This window comes from Babylonia areolata, chromosome 8 (genome assembly GCF_041734735.1).
Source record: "Babylonia areolata isolate BAREFJ2019XMU chromosome 8, ASM4173473v1, whole genome shotgun sequence".
In the NCBI taxonomy this organism is placed as follows: domain Eukaryota; kingdom Metazoa; phylum Mollusca; class Gastropoda; order Neogastropoda; family Buccinidae; genus Babylonia; species Babylonia areolata.
In genome coordinates, this window is record NC_134883.1 from 9,702,174 (window position 1) to 9,723,072 (window position 20,899).

Genomic DNA, 20,899 nt, shown 5'->3' on the forward strand with positions numbered 1-20,899 from the left:
TATTCAGTTTGTAGTTCTAACAGAAAAGTAATATTCTCTAGTGGTTTTTGTAATGTCTGTAGCAGTATCCGTGGCCGTATCGATTTCAGTCATTTAATGCTGTTTTTGACATTTCGCAAACACATCTCTCAACACCATAATTAGCATGCGGGGTTTGTTTACATCGAACAGCTGACTGAGATCTCGCGTGTTGAACTGAACTGTCAGTCACTTGACGACCTCTGACCTATATTTTACAAGGGCATTCATCTGTTACAATAAAAAATCAAAACGAAATTCTTTACCTTGATATAAATAAGATATCATTGATGGAAAACACTGAAGAAAACTGGTGAAAAAAAGGTGAAATATGATTGAAAATGGGCGTGACAATGAAATCCACGTGATCTGACGTCATTCTAGCAGAAGACTCCGCCATTAGCTGTTGTGTTTTGGAAGAGTTCGCTTGGAAGTAGATCATTTGGGTCAGTCGTGCAAATTTTTCTCCACAATGTCATCACCAAGTCCTGGCAAGCGTAGAATGGACACTGATGTCATCAAACTGTATCCTTTAAGAAAACTGTGTGTGTAGGTCATTGGTGAAGTGTGACTGATAGAAAACAAAGCCGTTTTCTGACGAATAATTCCCAGATGCAGCGATCAAGCTGAGGTCACAGCCGTGCTTTTTCAGCTGCCGAGAAACTGTTTACACGTCATAACTGAAGATTTGCAGTAAAATAAACCATAATGAAATTGCATTGAATAAATATGTTTCTATTTGATGCGCTAATATATTGCCTTGATTTTATATGAATTTCGCAAAAATAACGAGAAACCTCGAACGAAAAACTTCATGGTCTTTGTCAACTGTTCGTGCAACTGCAGAAACAGGTCAGAACTGGACCCCACCACCGCTTTTGTGCTGTAATAACTTAATCTGAGGAACACTTCAACATTAATCCTTTATTATCGAAGATGAAAAGAAAATATCGCAAACCTGATGTTTGTTGTTTTGTTTTTTTATACCAGTGGTTATTTGGAATATTTGCTATAAATTTTGTTTGTTCGGAGTGAGAGTGGAGATCGCGTACTTGTTTGCCAGGAGCTCGAGTCTGTCCAGAAATAAACCTGACATAAGTAAGACCTGACCACAGTACAGTGTGTTAGTATAATTAAATCACCCATTCCCAAATTCTCTAAGTTATTTTTATGACAGCTTATGTAATCAAGGTATGAACAGTCGAGTGTACAATATAGTTTTTTGGTGTTGACAAACATCCTGAAACATGTGATGTAGTATCACAAGTGACACCATATGTTTATAAATAGATCAGTAAGTTTAAAAGATGTAAAATCACACAGGTTTGAGCATCATTCAAGCAGGTTTTTCAAACAGGTAAGCACTGCATATCATTTTTCTATGGTCACATTCTATTTTAGTTGAAGAGGAGGACACCAAATCTGATTTATCTTCATGGATTTTCTGTGGTCATTAGTATCCATATTATTTAGTTTTTATCTTACTGGGAATATTATATCTTACACCAGTGTCTGGTTGTAAATAATGGGTATCACATATTTCTGTGTGTTTTTGTTAAAAAACTGTTAACGTGAGTCTTAGTATTTGAAACTCTTTGCCTTGCCTTGATCAAGACCTATAACTTAATAGTTTCAAGGCTCCTCCACCAGTTTGGAATTATTTTGATATATATTGCGTAATGTGTTACATCAGTTCTAACAGTTAATATATCATTCCAAGTAGCTTACAAAACATGGACTTGTCCAAACAATACCATATTAATTTTATTTGTTACTTTTTCTCCTTCCTGGTTAGTTGACTGTGTACTGTTTATGTGATGAAGATGGCTTACATGTATGATATTTATTATTTTATATATATGTATATACTGGTATTCCACACTGGGAAATCATTGTGAAAGTATGAAGGGAAGGAAGTATGGAAGGGTAGAGGGAGAACAGTGAGGAAGTACTTTGTTGGTCATAGTGTACACTATAACTTGTGTGATTGAGACACTTCTTTCATGATCATGTGTGCTAATTTTGTTTGTATGACTATTAGTCACACATAATTCCACACTATATATGAGAGGTCTGATATAAGAAATGACTTGATTAGATTATTGAATCAAATGAAAAAGTAAGGGGTCTTTGATCATGTGTATTTCCTTAGGCGGTGGCGGGGGTAGGATAATGGAATTTATGCATGTGTTTTCATAATTTCCTTGACACTTGTGTAGCATGGAAAGCAAACATGAAGTTACACTACTGAGTGGCCTGAATGAATTCATTGTCAAATTTTTTGGGCCACCTTCAAGTGAGTACTCACTGTTGTGAAAGTGATTGTGCTTGATGTTTAATGTTACATGTACTCATTGTGCTTGATGTGTTTGATATTATATGTACCCGAGCCAAAAGACCAATTTCTATGCATTTACAGACAATAAAGGTGTATCCTATCTTACATTTTTTGTAGAATTAGTAATTTATCATTTTGATATTCTGAAAGAGTCCTGCTTTCACTTCAGTTCACCAACATCTTCCTCTATTTCAGTATTTGTACAGATGCCAGTGAAAAGAGTGAATAACTTAAGTATGAGTGGTGTGGGAATTATACCACTGTAAAGGTGCAGATGATGGGGCAGTTTGAAAAAAAAAGTAGGTCATAACCTATTTTTAATTTCACCAGTATGTAAATACTGCGTCACTTTCTAATGTCTCCCATGCAACTATGCCCGCCCATCCCCACCCCACCCCTTTTTTTGTTTGTAAGTTTCACTTCTGATCCTATGCAGTACAGTTGCTTTGAAAATTTAATGAAAAATTGCTCATAGTATAAATAAAAGTATACTTTTGGTGTCATATGCTGTACCATGTCAAACTGATGCAACAAACTCCTCCTTTTTCTTTGGAGGAGAGGGGAATGATAGAGACCCATGGACTCTTTCTACACATGGAGCTTTGGAAGTCTTTATTTTTAGGACTGCTGTAATGAAGAGCATTTCAGGGTTGACCTTGCCTGAGGTTTGCTCAGACTGTGTTACAGATCTATATTTCTTAAGGTACTGGTACACTGACTTGTAGTTGTACTCAGGATGTGGAATAAATTTTTTTGTTAGACATTATTGTGTGTGGGCTTTCATAGGGTTGTAGATATATAAAGAAATGAATAGGTCACTGAAGAAGAGACTTAGCAAAACATTTAGTTTCTGCGTGCATGATGTATGCTCACAAACCAGGACTGCACACACACACACATGCACACGCACACACATGTACACACATTGTGCACAATCACATCTATAGCACACATCATAAATAATAAATTTGTTTTCTTAAGAATAGACATTTTTAATTGTAATTTGTATACATGTAGATGTCCGACTACAAGACACTTTCATGTGGCTGAGGAGGCCATTGTCTGACACTGACACACAGGCTGTTGTATCTTATATTGATAGATTTGAAGAAAGATTCTTCCCTACATGTTGTTTAGAAATACTGCAAACACGCTTGGCTGTCTTTGTCCTTGTCCTTCACCACTGCAAGCTATGACTCTCCATAAATTGGCTACACACACACACACACACACACACACACACACACATATACACACCCTATACCAGCACACAAACATACATGCATATATATGCAGACACACACATGTGCATGCACATACAGGGATGCTTACACACACACACTCGCAGACGCTTACAGATGAATATAAATGCACTCGCACATACTCACATTTGGGATCACATTCTTAATGGGGACTTCTTGGTGGTTTAAGGTGCAAATATCACTAGTCAGTCCTTACACTATAGATATTGGTACCACTGTTGCTTTGGGATTAATGTCACTTTATCATTGGACCAGCTGCATCGCTTAAGTGGAGATGGACATGCAGACTGTTGCCTGCTCCATATAGTCTTGCATAGTAAGGAGTCATTTGGATCAACATATGTTGCCCATGGCAACCTCACCAGTGTGTGTTTCTTCACAAGAAAAAGAAAACTTGACAAAGTTTCAAGAAGTATGGATTTTAGTGCATTGTATGTAATTCTAAGTATGCACACATTTTGTGTTGTTGTTTTCAAGATGGTTTATTATTCATTTTGATTTCCTGTCTGATGTGCTTCAGAATGATTGTCCCAATCTTGAACTGAATCTTGCTAATATATTATCTCTGCTCTGAGCTCAAAACAAAATTAGGTTAAATAAGATGGCATAAGAAAATGTCATTAAGGAGACTGGTGCAGGTTGAAAGTCTCTCTTTTCATTTCTCTCTCCTGAGCCTCTGTGGTGTCTCTGTGTGCGAGCTTTGTGTGTGTGTGTGTGTGTGTGTGTGTGCACTTGGGCGTGTGTGTGTGTGTGTGTGTGTGTGTGTGTGTGTTTGTGCGCACTTGGGCGTGTGTGTGTGTGTGTGTGTGGTGAATGAGAAAAAGATTGAAAGAGGTTAGCACTGAAGTGGCTTTTAAATACTTTGCCTTAACTTTGCATAAGTTAAAATAGTATTTAAATTATAGATGATGAAAACATACAAGCACTTTCTCTGACAGACTGAAAACTTGAGTAGCACACATTACATAAACACATGATCAGAAGAATAAGTCTAAGAGAGAGAGAGATGCACATTATTATAGTTCATATACTTTTAAAAAAAAACAGCAGGAGAGGTGATGACCATTTACAAGACAGATATTTCAACCACACGTTACATGTGTGTGTGTGTGTGTGTGTGTGCGTGCTTGAACACATGTAGGAGGATAATGTGACAAAAAAGATATTTTGATTGGTTGTTTGACTCGGTTTCACGCTTGGTTTGTTGTTGATAAAATTTACTGTTAGTTCACTGAATTCTTGCAGCAAGTCGATTTGTGTGTGTGTGAAAATAGTAGTTTTTTTTTTGTTTTTTGTTTTTAAATAGATAAACCAAAGAACAAATCTGGAGATGGCTTGACCATGGCATTCTTTATTGCCCAATATTTGGTTCAATATTATGCAGGTCTTCATGAGAGGTCTTTTTACTGAAGCTCCTTTCAAAAGACACCTTTACAAAGACGCTTCTAAAGACCTTTGAAGCTGTAATATCACACAAAAATATTGAGCACTAAATAACACCACAGCTAAGCTGTTTCAAGGTTTGTTCTCTTTTTGATAGCGTGATGGTTTATATGAGTGGCTGGTCTATTGTGAAGCACTGCCTTGGATAATATATATTAAAATAAGCTCAAGTTGTAATCAACACAGATCTTAGGTGATTGGATCTGTGAAGGTTATTTTTGCCATTTTGACTGGCAAGCATGATGAATCGTGAGGGGGGGGAAGAGAAAAAGTAAATGATTCTTGATTGAGATGATGATGATGATAATGAAAATAAGGGGGGATGAGGAGAGAAGTGGTGGGGTGTGAATGTTTTCTATTTTTTCATTACCATTTAAAAACTTTGTTTTAAACTTAATGTGCTGTCAGTATACCTGAAATATTGTAATGCTTTTCAAGACTAATTATGGATGTATATTGTATATAATGCTCCTGTTGGCAACTGGTTGACATGTTTAAAAACAAAGAAAAAAAGGCTACATGCCTCAGTATCATGGGTGAAAAGGTGTTCTGCTGATTCATGCTCCTCTGTGTCTTTATTATATTTCTTAAATTTTGGAGTCAGTATAGCCGTGTCACAACAATGCAAGTAGCTTAGAATTCTTATAGTTATGTCATTATGTGTGTTTGCTCTGTATAGCTAACGCACACTATGCACTCATACTCACACACACACACACACACACACACACACACATTCACACAGTCATATACAGATACACACAGACACAGACACACAGATCCCCCCACCCCCACCCCACCCCCAACACACACACACACACTCATACCCAGCAAGGACTCGGCAGAGATAATAACTAAGTCGTATCAAATCAATTGAGGATGCAACACATATGAGCTGCAGCACACACACGCACACATACACACACACACACACACACACACACTCTCTCTCTCTTTCTCATTCAGTGATTCACTCACTCATTCACACACACTCACATATGTACGTGTAAACACATACGTTGTTCCATGTGAATGCAGGCCCTCATGCATGGACAACTTCCTATGCAGGGCACGCATCACCCCATCACACCCCATGTCTTCCACAGCTTTGCAGGCAGGATTCAATTAATTTTCAGTTACTGTGATACCCAGCCTATCCAGAAATCAATAGAAGGTGGTTTGAGGTTGTAAAAGGTTCCCTGGTCCAGAAATCGATAGAAGGTGGCCCTGGGGTTGCACACAGGGTTCTGTAGTTTGGGTAGAACTAGAAGGGGTGTGTGTGTGGGGGGGTGGGGGGGCTGTAAATGGGATGGTTATTTTGTTTGGATGAATGAGGGAGTGAGCATCTGGCGAATTGTGTTTGCCAGCTGACCAGGTTGTCTGTCTCCTGCACTGCACATTCAGTCCCTGCTGTGGCATGGAGGTTAGTTCATTACACATTGCCCGCTTTTGGTTTCTGCTCAACTTTTGAGGAAAAAGGGGCAGGGGGGGTCTGGGATGGTGGGGGAAAGAAAGGAAGAGGGTGTTGACACAGAGAATTGACGAAAGGTGAGAGTAGGCTTGTGTGTTGAGAAGTGAAGCTGTGTGGATGTACACAGTGTGTGTAACTCTGCTGTTTGCGTCTGTTCCCAAATACTTTAATTAAAGGAAGGTAAAAAATTGTCAGTGCATGAACAGGTTTGTGTATGTGTGTGTGTGTGTGTGCATGTGTGTGTGGGTGTTTGACCCAGGTCCAGGTGAGACTGAAGAGGTACATTTTGTGTGGACTGTGAAAAAAACAAAAGACTGGAACAAGTGAAAAACAGAATGCTGTTGACAAAAAAATGCTGTGTAGCCATTTACCATTACAAAGGTATTGGAACGATACATATACTTGGTGCTCATTTCAGCGCCCTATGAAGGAGGGGTGTGGAAAGTTCGTGTTGACCTGCCAGAAAAGTATCCTTTCAAGTCTCCCTCCATTGGTAAGATGACAGAGATGTGATGAGTATGTGTTTTTTTTTGTTTTTTTTTAAACTAGTGTTCATGGAATGTTTAAATCGGGAAAGAAAAAAAAGTTTTGTGTATGTTATGTTCACGATACTAGGGAAAAAAACAACAAAAAAACTAGATGCAGCTTGAAAGTGTGTTATTCTGCTGTGTAAGGGAAGCCTTTCAAATGATCTTTCCTTTGTCTGTGGCCTTGATAAGTGTGTTACAAAAGTATTACTCATTTCCTGAAGTGATTTAAGTCATGACTCATCCCTGTGGTTGTGTAACTGTTAGTATACTTTTGGACAGGATATGTTAACACAGCACCTAAAGTCTCAGGCATTGTAAAACCATAATTTTTAAACAGATTGTTTTAAATTGAATTTGTGTGTTTGAAACTGACATTGTGTGTTACGTTTAGTATGGTAGTTTTTTTATGCACTTTAAATTACTCGTTTGTTCAAAGTAATAAAATTAGGGATGTATTGGATATGATTTAGAATTTATTTGAACAGCTCCTAGGTATCACATGTGGACAAAGTGTTAATATTTTAAAAGAATTACCCATAAAAAGAGGTAATATGATATGGTTGTGTGTTTAGAAGTTGTTTTTTAATCTGCGTTTTTCCCAGTCATCTGAAACTAACAAGAAAAGATATAAGATGGAAAGAGAATGAAAGCGCTTGCTTCAAAAAGCACAGTAATTCATATAATTTAAAATGGCAAGTTGTATTAAGATGCATTGCGTGAATCATAATTGTTACGGGTTATGTGTTTATCTACCTGTGGCTGACTTAGTTCTGTTATTTTCTGTTTCAGGATTCACAAACAAGATCTACCACCCAAACATTGATGAAGTGTAAGATATTATGTGTGCATGACTGATTCTTCCTTGTCTGTCATTATGTCCCACTGTATACCATGTACTTTTCTATTTATTTCAGTCTTGTTTTGTTTTTCCAGTTTTTGTGTGGTGTAGTTGCATTCTAGTATGATGTGTATGCTGTCTTTTGCCCAAAGATCACAACTCGGTTGGATAAACATATTCAAGTTGTATCCATTGTGGGGAGAAAAAAAAAAGGGGGTGTGGGTGGGTTATATTGGAAAGCGTCTATGTTAAACTGAATATTTTGTCCCAGCATTATCTGTTTTATTTATTTATTTATTTATTTATTTTTTTACATGTTATTAAGTGTGTTGTTGTAATGCATATGACAATATGACTGCAGACAAGTCGTATGCTTGTATGTAAACACACACACACACACACACACACACACACACACACACACACACCAGTGGTAGATTTACTTACTTTTATTTGGAGGGTGTGGAGGGATTTGTTTTAATTGAATTTTTTTTTTTTTTTTTATTGGAAGAAATCTGAAAAAATGATACCAGTGAATGATGTGAAGTATATTTTGAGACATACTAATTGAGAGAACATGCACTATACTGCTTTCAAACATTAAAATTATGTATTTAGACTGTAGAAAAAACACACAACAACAACAATCACTTGATAGATTTACTTTATCAACCTTTTCTTAACAGTATTACATATGTGTATGTATATATGCATTTTTTTTTTCTAAAGTAATAAATGAATTAAATAATTTCAGTCGTGGTTTTTGTTTCCAATGCAGGGTGAATGTGATGTGCTTTGTTTTGCTGTGATTTGGGCCTGTGTGATTTGAGACTGTGATGGTGCCTGTGTTGATTTACATATTTTTATGTCACTTAGTCTCAAATCTATATTAGTATATAGGTATATATTTTAGCCAATGTCATGTGACACCGTGTTGACTTTGTACATATTTTATGTCATGTGGTCTTAAATTATTTTTTTTTTTTATTGTAAAGCGCAGTGAACCCCATTTGAGATGGGGGTACTGCACTATATAAGACTGCATCTGATTATTATTGTTATTAAAATGAGTGTTGATTGTTTTCAGGTCTGGTACAGTGTGTCTTGATGTCATCAACCAGGCATGGACTGCACTCTATGGTCAGTGAGCTTTTTTTTTTTTTCTATGTTAATTGAGTTGCGAGTTTGTGTAGAACAGGTAGAAAAGAAGGGCTTCACAGCCTTTTGTCTGTTATCTTAGGTTTGTTAAAAAAGGGATTTGTATCTGAATCAGTCATCCATCTTCAAAATTCAGTATGTGCTGTTGATGTTGAACACCAGAAAATTTCAGCTTGTTTTCTTTATGCATAAGACATATTTCTGTGAGATCACAGACAATAAACTTGTCACTTCTCTGTCTTACCATATGTATGGGTGCTTGTGTGTATGTGGGGAGAGAAACTATAAAGGAACTATGAGGAAACTGACATAAGCAATTCGTTTCCAGCCATATTTGGGTGTACCTGCAATAAAAATGAGCTGATTTTATTCAACGAAGGAAGTTTAAAAAAAAAAAAAAAAATGATAGGAGGAAGCTGTCAGATTACCATTATTATTACTGTTATACTGTAACTGTGTCTGATTTTCTCCCCCCTACCCCCATTTCCTGAATTTTGTGATGTTTTTATTTTTTAAGGGAAAAACAGCAAAAGTTTTCTGTTTTGTTTTTGAGGAAAGGGAGATGGCATTTGAGGGAATTAAAAACTTCAATACAGTTATATATAAGAGCGAGAAACATGAGAACAAGAAATTTGATAATGGAAGGGAAAAAGAAAGGAATAAAGGAGGAAGTTGGGTGGTGATGGTTCGGGCAGGAGGCTGCGTGACTAGATTTAGTAATATTTTGATAACCCCTGGAAAGTTTTTATCCTTAACAATCACCTTAACAATCACCAATCTCCTGTAAAATACCAGCAGTTTCATAGTCAGTCTGACACTTTAACAGTTCTTGTTCCTGACTGATGTAGGCTTTTGTTTTGATTGTGTGTGTGTGTGTGTGTGTGTGTGTGTGTGTGTTTCAGATCTGTCGAACATCTTTGAATCCTTCTTGCCTCAGCTCCTCACCTACCCCAACCCTGTGGACCCCCTGAATGGGGATGCCGCTGCCTTGTACCTCCACAAGCCAGAAGAATACAAGAAAAAAGTGCAAGGTTTGTTGTGAAATAGTGTCTCAACCTTGAGAAATAGTGTCTCCACTAGCCATGCCTTTTTTTTTCTTTCAGTTCTGTCTCACTTTCATTGAGTTTTCTATTATAAGCCCTGATGTCTTTTCCAGCCATGGTTTACTGCTGCTTTCTTTTTCTTTTCTTTTTTTAATTTTTTTTTCTGAGCTTTGATGAATCTTAGTGATTATCCAGCTTTGAAAAAGTGAAAATTGGGTGGGAAAGTACATGTTTACTGGAAGGAGACAGTTTTTTTTGTTTTGTTTTTCTTTTATCTTGAGTGGTAGCTGCTTCTGTTCTGGCTGCATAGTGCACAGGATTCCAGGTGAACCTTACATTAACCCGCCGCTCCCCAAAAAACCCTACAGAAGTGTGTGTGTGTGAGTGAGTGAGTGTACTGCAGAGCAGATGTCTGTCCATCTGCCTTATCCAGTCTTTGTCACTGTGTGATGCAGAGATTGAAAGGAAAATGGTGTGATTTCCACTGCGTTCATTTTGGCAGTCTTCCAGAAAGATTCACTTGGTGTTTTTGTGTGCCAGAGAGATTCACTTGGTGCAGCCAGTGCTTTTGACAGTGTGCCAGAACAGATCCACAGGGTAGATCCTGTATGTGGTTCCTGTTACACAGGAATATAAAGGTCTGCATCAGCTGATAAAAGTGCTGAGCAGTTGCACAAGTTTAACAGAGACCATACTGATGTTGATAGATGATGTTGATAGATATAGACTATGGATACATGCAGTGTCTTGCATATGTTAAATCAGAACAGGCACAGCTGAATATACCACCAAAGTGATTCAGCAGCAATGCAGGCATTTTCTGGTGGGTGGCCTCACAGAATTCCAACATGGGTGGTTTTTGATAGACGGGGATTGCAACATGAGCATGGTTGTGGCTTTGGAAAGGATGTTAGATGAATACAGTGGGGTTTTGCCACAGAGACAGCATGTTGTATACATGTGTGTGTGTGTGTGTGTGTGTGTGTTATACAAAGGTTTTGTGCATAATAGTGTTTTGATTTGAAACTATTTACTGTCTAAAATGTCTTGCATTGTATTGAATTATATTTCTATAAATGTGTGCAACACAAGTGTTTTAGATTTAGATTGAATAAATTTAGACAGTTGAATTTGCTAAATCAGGTTTTTATTTAAGTGAAGACATCAGACCGATTTTTTTCATTGATGCAGAACTTCAGTTAGTTACTCTTGATTTCAGCTTTTAATTGAAAGGATCTGTTTTGTTTGTTTATACAAAATTATGGGGTGTCTGTTTTCCAGATTATGTCCAAAGATTCGCCACAGAAGAAGTTTTAAAAGAGCAAGAGGGTGGCGGTTCCGACTCTTCTAGTGATTCCAGCTTGAGTGATTTCTCAGAGGACGAAGCCCAGGACATGGAGCTATAACCCTTGCTGCTCTAGTGATCATTGTTTTCCAATTGGCTCATCTGTCATCTGTACATACAACATTGTGTGGGTATGCACACCTTGTCTGCTGTGGTGTTCACAGACCTCCTACTATTATACAGAGAAGCAAACATTTAAATTTTGAAAAAAGCTACCTTGTACATCTTTTTTTTTAATAATATTACTGAACATTTTTCCTCAAAGCTTCACAAATAGGCGGATGAAAGATGTCAGCATCTTGGGAGTGGACCTGATAAACATGACTTTGAGAATTAACAGTATCAACATTACTTGTTTCCTTCCAACTTTCATGTCTCCCATTTGTCCCTCAACCTCGTCCCCTTCGACATGTTCACTCTCTGCAAAAAAAAAAAAAAAAGTGTTGATAATCTTTTAAAACGTGATGGAGACCACAGTTTTTACTTCTGCTGAGATTTTATGGTAAGGTGTTGAAATTATTCAAATGGGAATTGGACTGTCAATGTGAAATACCCACATGGAGTCCTAGCATTAGGAAAACAATCTTCGCAGCTCTGAGATGTTTCACACAGTCGGCTCATTGATGGACAATGTAACCTTTTTTTTTTTTTTTTTTAGAAAGAAGTTTTTCAGCAAATTGTAAAAATATAAATTGAAAGCTTTCAGTGCAAAGAAGTTGGCTGAAGAGTAAGTTTGAGTCCAGTCTAGGACTATGCTGGGATTTGGTGATGCATCTTTGGGGAATAGTTTGTACCTAAAAACGAAAAGGTAAAGACGGTGATTTCAAGGGGACAGGTTCTACCTGTCAGTTGCTCATTTTAATCCTTTTATCTATAATAGTTTTCCTGTCAGCTGTTTTATTTCAATTCCCTTATTTTACACAGTGATTTTACTCATCAGGTTCATGGAATAAACTTTGTACTCAGGAATTTGATCAGGGCGACATTAGTGTGAAACTGCACAAAGTTGCAAGAACATAGTGGCACACATTTGGCCATGTGTTTATGGCACATAATCAACAGGTATAACTGAATTGCTTTGTATTGTATTGTATTGTATTGTATTACTCTTCAGTCAGAGCAGTTGTTTTTTTCTGTGTGAAATTTAAGACTACTCTTTCCAAGGAGGTCACAATGACAGGCCTAAATCTACATGCATCTCAGACTGGTGACATTCTGGTAAATGGTGTGGTTGTTGGGGAAGAAAATGTTATATTTACATTTCTGCATTACAAGATTTCCATCTGACTTTTCTGAAAATAAAGTTTCTGTGTGAAGCTTGTAACATAGAAGACAAGGTGTGTGTACGTGTACTTTAGCTGAGGTACTTTTTTTCCTTATCAGTTTTGGATGGTTGATGTATATGAAGTGAAAATGTTCTGTGTTTTAATAGATTGAACGATTGCGTCGATGGATACAGAGGAATGGACAAAGTTTATTTTTCACAAAAGATGTCTGTGCAGTGTATATTCTTCATACCCTTCCCATAACATGTGTGGTCACAGGAAAGGTGAAAGCGCATTTGATGGCAGTCCCTTTGTTGCAAACATCTTTTTTTTTCTGATGTTAATATGATTTCTTCTCTTTATTAATCTCTTTTTTCTTTTGGAGGAGAAATGAACAAAAATATTTCTTTGATAAAATGATTAGGATTCATTTTTCTCTATTTGTTACATTAATAAAAAATAATAAAAAAATGTCCAGAGAGAAATTTTGTAGGATATTGACCAGTGGTAATGTGCACTGGTCGTTTAGTTGATTTGGCATAGTTGGTTGTATGAGACGCATTGATTTTAAAGATTGGATTAACAGTTTTAGTTGATTCTGAATGAGTCTTGATTGGATGGAACTTTATTCATTTTATATACTGTATTAAAACTTCAGTTTATTTATGAAAAAAAAATCTTGTTGATAGAATTTTCAGATTCATCAGGTTGATATTGACGCATTCAAGAATGAAGAACCCTAAGTGAATCTGTCAAAATAATGACTGATGTGTTTCAGAAGGGGCAAGTTGGGTTTTATCATGTAATTAGGTCTGTTCAGTAGAAGTTTTTCTTTTGTGAATGCAGCTATGTGACTGCAGTAAACATGCATGTCAATTGAACAGAACTTGGTTGAATAACAGAACTTAACCTTCTGTCAGAAAGCATTTGACTTTGGTTTACCTTAACTCTTCAGTTGATGTGGACATTTTTTTTATCTATACTTTTCAGTGCACTGTATATATATGTGTGACTGTCTGTGTGTGTATGTGTGTGTACGTGCATATGCTTGAAGGTGACAGAAATTATGCAGGAAACTTCCAGAAATCTGTTTATTGTGTATCAAAGAATTCCAGTGTTTTATTAACACGGAGCAGCAGTGTAGAATATTATAAATGACTGTTCTTCCCCAAACTGCTCTCCTTGCTGTCACTCTGTGCTGCATCAGATGTGCTGTGGTTTACTTTGATACATTCAGAACTCTGGGGATTTTTTGTTTGTTTTTTCTTCAGCACTGTTCAGTTCTGCCTGCCTGCTTTTCTGGCTGTGGTTGTTGCCTGGATGCAGCCGTTATATGTTGTGTTGAAGTGAGCATGCATGTTTATGCCCAACTGATAGACTAGGAGAGTTCGTGTATGCAGATGCGTAATGTGCAGTCTTGTGAACCAGTTATTAGCCAGCTCACGTTTTGGCTTGTGTGTGTGTATGTGTACACACACATTTTAAGTCTCAAGACACTGGAACAGTGAGATTGATATATAGTTTGACATGCCTGTTCACATGAGTTATCAGTGCTTTGTTCAGTTGCTCCAGAAATGGAAACAAATGATTTTAGATGGCTTGATGGTGCGTGTATGTCTGTGTATGCGCACATTTATGCATATGCCCTAATGCATGGATGTTCCATTGTATAACTTTTTTGTTTATGAACCAAATTACCATTGGAACAGGTACTTCAAGTTCAGTACTTTAACGGATCTTAGTTTTAGTGAAAAATGTTTCCAGACTATTTCCAGCATGAGAATTTTTTTAAATTATTTTAATGAAGAACTGACAACTGTCTTGGATGTCTATGATTTACAATGCATGCAGTGTGCATGGAGCTAACTTTTCAAGGCAGGCACTGCATTTTAAGGTCACGATTTTTCAACCTTGGGAATGACAGACCTCAAGACTTGAACAAGAGCATTTTATTGCTCTTTACATTATGTATGTTTATTTCTCTTCAAAATTTGCTGCTAACCCAACATGGAAAATGAGTTTTAAGGGACAAGGTGCTTGTTTTTATTGTAATTGAATTAGGTTTTAGACGTCGATTGATGTGTCTTGACATCGTCTGTGATCGGAGCTTGTGATTGTTACTGTTGATGGAGAAACACTCCGGCACTTCCTTTTCCTCAGTGTTACTTGTTTATTGGCATATCACATTATCAGTGGTATGCAGCAGTCTTTCCTTCTGATTGCAGTTTACTTCTGGGCATTGATGAAGCTGTTAAATCATTCTAACTGGATAATTTCTCTAAAGGAAATACCGCCAGATCTTCATTTACATCGGTAACTTGCGTTACTGGTACATAGTATAAAAATTTTTTTAAAAACCCAAAAAACCTGAGGTTGGTTATTGCGCTCCTAAATAGGGGTATGTCCGAGTTGTACGACCTTAAGTGGTTTACAGCATGGTTGAAATAACTGAAGGCAAGTGCAGTAATTTATTGTTGACTCAATATTCCAGATAAAAAATCATCTTGTTTGTATATTCTCATTGAAAGTGTACCTTGCAGTGTCCCTTGCTTTGGTCAGGATCTTTGATCTTGTAACAGCAAGAGCAACTGTTTAAGATTTCCGGTGTTCTGTTGCAAGTCAGATTGTTTGCTAGCCTTGGTCATTCTGGACTGTTATTATTTCTCCCAGAGTCATCATGCCATTGTAATATATTCACTTCTTTTACGTTGATAATGGTCTGGGCAAATCTTGGGTTTGTGGAATAGATCAACACGGACAGTGTTTGTATTAACTGATCCCACAGTGATCAGATAAACAGCAGATATTTGTTCAGACTTTTCTGGCGATATTTACACACAAGTTTTGCATCTGTTTCAAACACAGAATGACATGGTTGATGTTAAATTAAATCACACTCAGAAATGGTAGCTTATAGTTAGATAAAGTCTGTAGGTGTAACTGAATCGCATTCGTCAAGTTTTAAATGATTTTTTGTTTTGGTGTTGTTGCTTTGTGTCACCAAAATTACCCTCTTCCTGAAATTGCTCTGTTAAAATTGCTATCTTGAAACACCAGTGGATCGTGTGTCTTGACTTTTTGAAAAAAAAAATTAATGAAGTTTTAGACCATGAAATGTAGTAGTGCACCACAAGACATAAAAGCTTATGAATTTTACATGAAAATGTAATTGATAGTTGTGACTACGTTTGTGGTAGAAGTTGATGATTGGTGATAAAGTATCTTCAGATTTAAAAAAAAATGAATTTGCTGTTATGTCCACTTTCCATTGTTTAATTTAAGAACATTGAACTGATTACAGACTAAAAATGGTAGTACCGGGTTGTTTAAAGACAAAATAGGGAAGCACTGTGAAGAAATGGACAAAAGGGAAAGCTGGTTTGGTTTGTGCTGTTTATTGATATGGATCTTTAAATTAAATGGATTTTTTTTCCTGCTTTACAACAAATTTCAAATTGGAGGCAACTACTTTGTGCAGTGGCAAAAAAATATGAACTGTCAAGCTGCAAGTGTAAGTGAATACATACAAATTATTGATCATTTGATTTTTTCCTTTTTTTTGTGTGTGTGTGTGTTTTTGCTTGGATGTCATGGTACTTCATGTGGAGAAATGGATAATGGTAGAATTTGTGTTTGCATTGGATGCTTGCAGTCTGACTGTGAACCATTCTTATGGAGAACCCAGGGAGTTGAGCACCCAGTGGAATTACTCAAATTTTGTTTGCCCCCATTAATTTTACTCTCTTTTTTTTTAAATACCTAATATAAATCAGGTTTTTCACCCCTCTTCTAATACGCTTTTCTACCAGGTCATACATTTGCCCTTTAATATTACCATTTCATTTTCATGCCCATTATTTGAGCAGCCTGTTAAAGACAGCTATAAATTGTTACAGCAAATTGTTTCCCGTCTTTTCTTTAGGTGGTACTGCAAAAAATGCCTTTGTTTTCACCTGGTTTAATACTTGCTCTGTGTAGAAATATGAAAGCATGCTGCAGTTGAAAATCCAGTATATTTTGTTTGATAAAAGCCTTTTTTCTCCCCAAATAATTATATAAGCCTTTCATTTTTCTTTTGGGAAAAAAACCCCAAGGTATTTTGTATCATATCCCCTCCTTTCACAATCCATGTTGTCATATTGTGGTATGCAACAGAATCTCCCTTTCAGCATCTTTTCTCCTGTTCTCAGTCTGTACTATGAATGGAATCGGGTTATCATCAGCACCAGTACTAACCATGTCTGCCTGTAATGACTAATGGACGCCTACCAGATTTTCACTGAATTATGATGCATAGTGTGTGAGGTGTTGACTGCCATTTGTGATTGTATTACATTTTATAAACTCTTGTATATATTATTTGAACTGTTTTAATGGTCATGTACTAACGAATAAAGAAAAGCAAACCTCATTCAGAGTTTTGTTGAATTATGAAAGAGGAGTGTTGAACTGTTCAGTGAGTACTGTTGAGTGCTTTGTGTGCAGGGAAGCATGTTTTCAGTAATGCAATTACATGCATCCAGGAACATGAATATTGTTACCACCATTATACTTTTCATTGTCATTTCAGCTTCTCGCATAATCCCTCCACTTTCCCTCTCTTCTTCTCAGAAAGAAAAATGTAATAAGCCTTCACCAATAAACGCCATTTAGAACGTATGTTTTCGTACGAGCATAAAACAAAAATTTTGATGGTTTGTGCCTGCTGATATTTTGTCAGTTCCATTCTCCCTTGCATTTTCATTTCTCTTGCTTGCATATTTTAAATAGAAGCGCTGTGGCAGACTGGACTTCTTCCTCCAGTGGTCGGGGTTCGAACCCCTGTTTTGGCCTATGTTGTGTCCTTGCGAAAATCACTTTACGCCGATTTTCTCACTCCATCGACTTGCGAGTGGGTAGCTGACTTGGTTAGGGAAGGTTAAAATGGAAGGAGAGAATTGGGGCCCCACCTTTCCTTGCTTGAGCCCTTGACACAGCGGACATGAATTCACTGCCCTGATTGCCAAAAAAGGCTATGGAAATTTTAACCTTTAACTTAAATATGAATATTTGGTTTGCTTAAAAAAAAAAAAAAAAAAAAAAAAATGATGATACAAAGTGAATATGAAATCTCAGGAAGGACAAATATTTCCGTAAGTTACATTCTTGTTTCACTGTTAAGGCTACCAGGACTGAAGCACACTGAGCTCTTGAACTGTACTGAGAACTGGGCTGTTGTATTGCTTCATTATTTTAATTATAACACAGGTTTTCTTTGGGGTGAATTGACCAGTAAAAAGCAAAAACAGAGGTAGAAAAGATTAAGAGGAAACTCCTGGTACATAATATCTTGAAGGCAGGGAAAAATATACTGGATAAATGTTCCCAGTATCCCTTACAGAGTCACTGACCAAAAGCTATTGAGTGAGTGTAATTCTTCACTTATTCCAGGTGGCTTTTCTTCCTGTATTGAAACAGATTCTACATTTCCAACAGCAAAATATAAATGTTTATTCACTTTCTCCACTCAAGAACTGACAGAAGCACATGAACACAAATGGCGAACAACTCTCACTCCAGCAAAGTTGTGAAATTAGAAAATAGAAGGAAAAACATTCTACACGTCTGAAACTTCAATCAGAAGGAGGATTTAACGGAAACATTTTCTGGAAGAAAAAAGAACTACCTTCGGATTTTATTGGTGGATGTTCTGATGTAATACTGGAAAAAAAAAAAAACTTTAATATTTTTAGCAGTTTACTAACCTCATTCACACAATTTTTGCCTTTCAGAATGTGATAAATCATTAAGTCAGTAATGGCAACAAAAGACTACAGTGAGGATACAATGAACCAGTCAAACTAACATATCATGACAAAGAACTTTATGCCTAGAATAGTATCAATCATTCCTGAACCCTGAACAGGTTTGAAATCATAACAATTCAAGTTCTTCAAGGACAAAAAACATCGATCACACAAAAGAACATGAAGTATGGCTTTTAGTGCAACTAACATTCAATCCAAAAACAAGTGTGAACAAACTATATATAACACAAAAACATGACCAATATCAACACATCAACAGAGACAAGATTCATGAAGGCTGGTGCAAAAGATACCGACTGCCAACAAAAATCCTCTTAGATTCTGTTACTTACTGGAAGTTGTATAATGACTGTGAGATGCAAATTGATAATTGAATGTTTGATACGACAGTACAAAATGACAAGTTTTCCATCAACATCATGACACTTATTGTATTGTATTTCTCTTTTTGTCACAACAGATTTCTCTGTGTGAAATTTGGGCTGTTCTCCCCAGTAGAGCTACACTACAGCACCACCCTTTTTTTTTTTTTTGCATGCAGTTTCATTTGTTTATCCTATTGAAGTGGAATTTTCTAAGAATTTTGCCAGGAACAACCCTTTTGCCACAGTGGGTTCTTTTATGTGCACTAAGTGCATGCTGCACACGGGACCTCGGTTTATCATCTCATCCAAAGGACTAGCATCCAGACCACCACTCATGGTCTAGTGGAGGGGGAGAAAATATCGGCAGCTGAGCCGTGATTTGAACCTACACGCTCAGATTCTCTCGCTTCCTAGGCAGACGCATTACCTCTAGGCCATCACTCCACTGTCAAATTCCATAATCTTTTGCTAATTTTTTTAAATCATACATACCAAAAAAACTGGCTGAATGGTCTGATACTGAAAAAAGATGTGAAGATTTTTTTTAACATTACTACTTTATTTGTATGTTCCTTTTCATATGATTATCATCAATACATACCTGTACACAGATCTTTTACAGATGTATCTTTTTTTTTCTATGAATCTATTACATGGAGTATCTTTCAACTGAGCAGACATGAACATTATACACAGTTAAAACTTCCCAAAATTTATGTTTCATACAAATTAAGCATCTCTCAATTAACAAGGGTTGGTAAAAAAAAAAAAAAAAAAAAAAAAAATCCCTGTCAGGTCATGATTAACCAAAAACAATATAATAAAACTGGAAACTTAAAAAAAACCAATCTCCTAACCTAATGACTAGAGTGCAGTATATTGTCATTTGCATACATGCACACACACAAACCTAATGACTGCTGCCTTGTGCAAAAGCCGAAAGTTGACTCCTTGTTAAGTTGTTGTTATTAAATTGGACAAAAAGGACAATGAGCAACCATTTCTCAGGCAAACCATCAAAGGAAAACTTTTTCAATTATGTTGCACCATAAAGAAAAATCCACCTGAAAACTCTCTCTGTCATAAAAGGAAAGGAAAAGGAGAATAACGAGTAACCCATATTTGGATAATATCAACACAGAACATAAAAAAACCCTAAGAATTAACAAAGAGCTAAAAAGGTGCAAAATAATGTGCATTTAATACTACTTACACAGCTAAAATAAAATATAACCAAACAAAACACACTCAAAAGCAAAAACAATAACAAAACAACTCACACACACAGACACACACATGCAAAACAACAACAAAAAGACCATACACACAACACAAACAAAACCAATGAAAAAAAAGCCTGGAAATTTGGATTTGTGGAACCCTTTCAGTCCTACTGCATGGTAGTGAGTACAATTCACTTTGCACATTTAAAGTTTATACATAATATGAAGTATGTGCACATTTTTTGGCAAGCTTTTTAGTTTTCTTCCTGATGTACACACATACAGGGCTCCTTCCAGTTTATTCTTAGAAAAGTGGGGTTGGGATGGGGGAGGGAGCTGATCTTGAAAAGGATGCCTGGTTTTATCTCTGAAGAGTTCTTAGTCACTGGGTCCCTCTCGTCCTCTACTTCTGCAGGTTGTTCACAATGTAACTGTTTCTGCTTCTTCCCCCTCTTCTTTATAACACTGTACATGTAGATTTGTCTGCTTCAGTCTGGAAATGAACATGCACAAGTTTCAGTTTCAGTTTCAGTAGCTCAAGGAGGCGTCACTGTGTCTGGACAAATCCATATACGCTACACCACATCTGCCAAGCAGATGCCTGACCAGCAGTGTAACCCAATGCGCTTAGTCAGGCCTTGAGACATGCACAAGTTCATACTTGGTACACCAAACACTGATGAGGTTGTTTTTTTTAACATCCAAAAAAACAAAATTAAACAAACAAAACAGCCACATATGGATGAATTGGTCAAAACATGATTAACTGATCAAGTGTGAAAAATTACACAGG

At 36.7% G+C, this 20,899-nt stretch overlaps 1 protein-coding gene across 1 annotated transcript; it reads left to right on the top strand.

Moving 5' to 3' along the window:
• The first annotated feature begins 404 nt into the window (after positions 1-404).
• Positions 405-17,122, top strand: LOC143284526 (ubiquitin-conjugating enzyme E2 H-like). The gene is made up of 7 exons (XM_076591235.1): positions 405-543; positions 2,238-2,314; positions 6,951-7,025; positions 7,852-7,891; positions 8,988-9,040; positions 9,961-10,089; positions 11,383-17,122. Exons 1-7 carry the CDS (start codon positions 491-493, stop codon positions 11,505-11,507), a joined length of 552 nt encoding a protein of 183 aa, XP_076447350.1. The 5' UTR covers positions 405-490; the 3' UTR covers positions 11,508-17,122.
• Positions 17,123-20,899: the final 3,777 nt, after the last annotated feature.